Genomic DNA, 5624 nt, shown 5'->3' on the forward strand with positions numbered 1-5624 from the left:
GTTCTGATCCAGAATGAAGACGTTGACTGTGACGTTGTTGCTTAATGACGGAGTTCCAGAATCTGAGGCAACAACTTGGAACTGGAAAGTTTTCATTGTTTCAAAATCAAAACTTTTCAGCGCAGTAATTTGTCCGCTTTCGGGATGTATATTCACAAAGGATGCTATAACATTGCGGCCAGCTCCCCCCCTGAGTATTTGATAGGATACTGCTGCATTTTCATTGCAGTCTTTATCAAATGCACTGACAGAGAATATTGACGCGCCAGCCGCGTTATTTTCCGTCAAGTATAATTCTAGTGGATTATGTGAGAACTCCGGAAAATTATCGTTCACATCTGACACCTGAATGTTCAACTTTTTAAAGGTGGAAAGAGGCGGCTCACCACAGTCTGTAGCTGTTATTGAAATGTCATAATGTGACACAGTTTCCCTATCTAGTGATTCTTTTGTTACTAACGAGTACATGTTTTCTTTAAATGACGGTTTTAATTCAAATGGTACATTTTCTGTTAGATGACATATGACTTTGCTATTTAAACCAGAATCAGCATCTGTAACAGTAATGAGAGCGACCACGGTACCCTGTTTTGAGTCCTCGGGGACTATGCTGGATATTGAAGTCACTTCTATTTCTGGTTTATTGTCATTGACATCTTGAATCTTTATTATAATTCTACAGTCAGTCGTCATCGGCGGCTGACCTTTGTCTGAGGCTTGGACATCTAAATTGTAAACACTGGCTGTCTCATAATCAATTTCTCCGATAACTCGAATTTCTCCCGTGAGTCTGTCTAAAGTAAATAGTCGCAACACACTGGAAGTAATATCACCCCCAAAAGCATACTCGACGTCCCCGTTAATACCCTCGTCTAGATCTGTTGCTTGGACTTTGATTATAGTCTTGTCTAATGGGGCATTTTCTTGCAATGTAACGGAATAAACCTCTTGAGAAAATACTGGTCTGTTATCGTTGTTATCAAGAACCTTTATAGTAAGGCTCAGATTTGCGGATTTTGGCGGCGTCCCCCCATCCATAGCGGTTAAAATCAAGCTATGGTTTGTTTTCCGCTCTCTGTCCAAGTTTCTCTGCAGTACGAGGAAAGGGATTTTATCTTCCCCTCTGTCTCGAATTTCAAGATGAAAATGATCGTTTTGACTGAGTTTATAGATCTGCACCGCATTTACTCCAACATCTCGGTCACGAGCGCCTGGTAACTGAAATCGTGCTCCTGGCAGTGTGGTCTCTGCTATTTCTATTACCTTTTCTTTCTCAGCAAAACTGGGTCTATTGTCGTTAGTATCTATTATTTCAACAGTAACATAGTGGACTTCAAGGGGGTTTTCAACAACAATTTTTAGATCTAATAAACAGGCAACATTTCTATCGCACAGCTGTTCCCTGTCCACATTTTCGTGAACATACAACGCCCCATTGTTCGGGTTTACCTCAAACAGCGTACCCTGGGCTCCAGACACAATACGAAAACGCCTGCTTATCAATGTACCGACATCGAGCCCCAGATCCTTGGCAACATTTCCAATAATAGCTCCCACTTTAACATCCTCTGGAGTCGAATATTTAATCTGAGCTAAAATCACCTGCACACAACAGAAGAGCGCGGCGAAAACCAGAGGATACGGCCAAGTTATCATTCTGCCTCTTTGTCCTTTGGAAAAATCATATGTAATAAAATCCACGCGTATTTTTTTCACTTAGTAATCATCCAGTTTTCCTAAGATTTTACTCCAGACATCCGTTTTCGTGAAAAGAAAAATACACAGGCGAAACCCCAAACGTTGATATTCTTTGTGGCCGAGGTGACAACGCACACATTAGAAGGGGCTGAGTGGAATTTCGCACTTCCTTATAGTAACACTGACACCCACAGGATCATTCAGCGCTTACATTTAGTAGGAAATGGGGAAAAACAGATTCGACTAAATAGAAACTTTTGTAATTTAATATATTAAACTTTTTATTCAAATGACTATCCGTGTGACAAGGGAAAATATCCTAGGGCATCATCACAAGCACTAACTCTGTAATGTAGTAGTTAAAGAGCTTCAGTGTCCTGTGATAACCGAGCATAGTTAAATACCTTAATAAGAGCTTTTCAGCACCATGGACAGTGGAAAAGTCTTAAAATCACATCAATAACAACAGCGTGCTCGATTCTCTCTTCGATGATCAATAACCACGTCGGTATCGTGGGCAGGAATACAAAATATGTTTAGTGGTAACATTGCTAACACATTTACAATACAAATAGAAGGACATCACTCAAAACTACTAAGATGCCTCGCCAATACCACGTGCCAGCACTTCCATTATCTTAAAAAAAACGAAAGGGAGTCGTAAAGATTATCCAATAGGTGAGGCGAAATTAGGCAATTGCATTAAAATAATCATCGTGAATTTATCCTACCTCTTCAGATGGCCGTCTTCTGTCTGGCATCACCAGAGTATTTGTATGGCTTCCTGGTACTATAGTAGATCCTATACTCATTCTGGGTCCAACTAACATGTACTTCCTGTCTCCAGATCTGTACTGGATGCTGTGACACAATGTCCCATCATAATTTGCTTCTTGTAAATATTTAGAAGTATAGTCTGTGGGTTTGGAGCACTGCATTGCAATCAGCACGATGATGCTGACGAGAAAAAGCACAGAAACTGCGCCCAAAGTTATCATCAGATAAAATATGACATTACTGTCCTCATCATCTTTTGCTGCACTTTTAACATCAGAAGCTGCAAAAGCCTCTTTGGGCTCCACAAGTTTGACAAACACAGTAGCTGTTGCTGAGAGAGAAACGTTGCCGTTGTCTTTGACCAGTATGAGCAGTTTATGCTCAGCCTCGTCTGTCTCTGTGAATGAGCGAAGTGTTCTGATCTGTCCTGTGTAGCGGTCCAAAGCAAAGAGACTGTGGTCAGTAACTTCCTGGAGGGAAAAGAGCAACCAGCCGTTATATCCTATATCAGCGTCATAGGCTCTGACTTTAGTCACCAAGTGTCCTGCGTTGACGTTTCGGGGAATCTCCTCCACACCTTGAGCAGAACCGTTGGAGCTGAGTGGATACAGGATGACTGGAGCGTTGTCGTTCTGATCCAGAATGAAGACGTTGACTGTGACGTTGTTGCTTAATGACGGAGTTCCAGAATCTGAGGCAACAACTTGGAACTGGAAAGTTTTCAGCGTTTCAAAATCAAAACTTTTCAGCGTGGAAATGTGTCCGTTATCACTGTTTATACTTAGTAATGACATAATGTCATTTTGGCTCCCCTCTTTCACAATTCGATATGAAATTGCTGCATTGTCACTTAAGTCTTTGTCCACTGCGCTTACGGAGAATATTGATTTCCCAGCAACGTTATTTTCGGACAGGTAAAAGTGTAGTGGATTTATGGGAAAATGTGGTCTGTTGTCATTTACATCTGCTACCTGGATGTTCAAAGTTTTAAAAGTAGATAAAGGGGGCTCTCCACAGTCGGTCGCTTTTATTGTCAATTCATATTGAGATACCTCCTCTCGGTCCAAAAGAACTTTAGTGACAACGGAATAAACGTTCTCTTTATATGATGGTTTTAATTCAAACGGTAAGTCTGAGGTTAGGCTAAGAATAATTTTCCCATTCACACCAGAATCTTTATCTCGCACACTGATGAGTGAAATCATTGTGCCCTGCTTTGAATCCTCAGACACTGTATTTGAAAGCGATGTGATTTCAATTTCTGGCGGATTATCATTGATGTCTTTTATCTTTATAATTAATCTGCACTCACCAGTTAATGGAGGTGTTCCTTTATCTGATGCCTCGATATCCAGTTTATAAACGTCGTTTTCTTCATAGTCCACTATTCCCTTTATTCTTATTTCCCCACTTATTTTATCCAGTTCAAATATATCATAGACTTTTTTCTTGAGTGTTTTTCCAAGGCTGTATACAATTTCACTACTGGAACCTTCATCTGGGTCTGTCGCATTCATTCTAAATATTGAAGTCCCTACTTGAACATTTTCATCTATTTCTATTTGGTAGCTCTCTTGACTAAATGTTGGACGGTTGTCATTTGTGTCAAGAACGATTATAGTAACATTTATGGTGCCTGATCGCGGAGGTTTTCCTCCATCAACTGCAGTGACAGTCAACGTGTATTTGTTGATTTTTTCTCTGTCCAACGATTTTTTCAGCACCAAAAATGGTATTATATCCTCATCGCTCTGTCGGATTGTTACTTCAAAATCTTCGTTTGAGGTTAAAGTATATGTACGAATTGCGTTAATTCCAGAATCGGGGTCCCGAGCAGTGTGCAGCTGAAATCGTCTTCCTGCCATGGTTTGTTCAAAAATTTCAAACCTCTGTTCTTTTTCGGGGAAAACAGGGGAGTGATCGTTAATATCAATAATTTCTACAACTACGTAGTGTATTTCCAAAGGGTTTTCTGCTATAATTTTTAGCTCCATTATGCATGCCCCACTGCCCAGGCAAAGCTCCTCTCTGTCGATTTTCTTAAACAAATATAGATCCCCGTTGTCCTGGTTTACATCAAAAAACGCATCCTTGGATTCAGACACAACACGGAACCGCCGGCTGGTCAAAGAGCTGATATCAAGACCGAGATCCTTTGCAACATTTCCGACAACAGTTCCATCTTTCACCTCTTCTGCAACAGAGTATCTTATTTCTGCCGAAGCCTCTTTCCCGAAAAACAGCAGCAAAGCTACATGGAGAATAAACCAGACCCCATTCCTTCCACGACTTCGTTTTTCGTTCTCCATTGTAATCAAACAAAAGACTTAAAAACAATGTTTGGACTACCTAGCTCATTGCCTGTTGTAATATAATGTATAAAGCGCGATTTGGAAAGATTGCGAGCTCGAGTCAAGCGTCTTCTCTGCTTATAGCAGTGGCAAACAAAAGCTTTGTGAGAGGATGGGTAAAGTGGTCTCCAGTTTGTCAATGTAATACTGACACCCAGAGGTTACTGGAGAAGTATATAGTCATAAATTACAGTGTTTAAAAAGAAACCGTTATTCCAACAATTAAATACGTTATCAGGGGGTTTAAATTTTGTTCCATATGAAGATGTTATTTAACCCGCTTCTGAATAAAGAAGATCAGCCCGGACCAACACTGTTCAGCAGCACATATTTGCTTTAAGAAAAGTGCCGTTCAGCAAAGTAGCATGCAACATGTCTGGTAACGTGCAATTCCACCGGTTTTTCATGAGAATCGACCGCATTACCTAGCCCATTTTTGATTCAGTAGAAGCATTATGAATCACCATTTATCATAACCAAAATGTCAATGAAACTAAGTTTAGTGTTAGCACTGTAGTCTTTAGCTATGATACTTTAGAATTGTGATTTCTAAAAAGAAAAGAAAATTTAGATGATATAAAAAGTCAAATTGATGGAAAAGAATGCACAAAAACATGTGACATCACACTTTAAAGCTCTTACCTCTTCAGAAGGACGTCTCCTATCGGGAAGCACAAGAGTATTTGCGTGACTTCCAGGTACTACAGTAGATCCTATACTCATCCTGGGTCCAACGAGCATGTACCGCTTCTCTCCTGATCTGTACTGGATGCTGTGACACAGTGTCCCATCATAATT

At 40.3% G+C, this 5624-nt stretch overlaps 3 protein-coding genes across 3 annotated transcripts in view; all 3 read right to left on the reverse strand.

Moving 5' to 3' along the window:
* LOC106633528 (protocadherin alpha-7-like) lies at positions 1-1664 on the reverse strand (the record flags this gene model as incomplete). Its single annotated transcript, XM_014338536.2, has 1 exon — positions 1-1664. A coding segment is annotated over exon 1 (1656 nt), but the record flags the coding sequence as incomplete, so codon positions are not given.
* A 726-nt stretch (positions 1665-2390) lies between these two features.
* Positions 2391-5624, reverse strand: part of LOC121815524 (protocadherin alpha-3-like) — a 29380-nt gene continuing 26146 nt past the window's right edge. Inside the window, exon 2 of the mRNA XM_042226960.1 lies at positions 2391-3086. Coding sequence (XP_042082894.1) covers positions 2421-3086 — 666 coding nt within the window. The 3' untranslated portion in view covers positions 2391-2420. The remainder of the gene's footprint in view (positions 3087-5624) is intronic.
* The window catches only part of LOC102309770 (protocadherin alpha-3), a gene marked incomplete in the record, with an annotated part of 16892 nt that continues 16646 nt past the window's right edge, over positions 5379-5624 (reverse strand). The window contains 1 exon segment of the mRNA XM_042226959.1: positions 5379-5586. Within this exon segment, the coding sequence (XP_042082893.1) occupies positions 5394-5586 (193 nt within the window).

This window comes from Haplochromis burtoni, unplaced genomic scaffold (genome assembly GCF_018398535.1).
Source record: "Haplochromis burtoni strain Fernald_Lab_line unplaced genomic scaffold, NCSU_Asbu1 Contig_236, whole genome shotgun sequence".
Lineage (NCBI taxonomy): Eukaryota > Metazoa > Chordata > Actinopteri > Cichliformes > Cichlidae > Haplochromis > Haplochromis burtoni.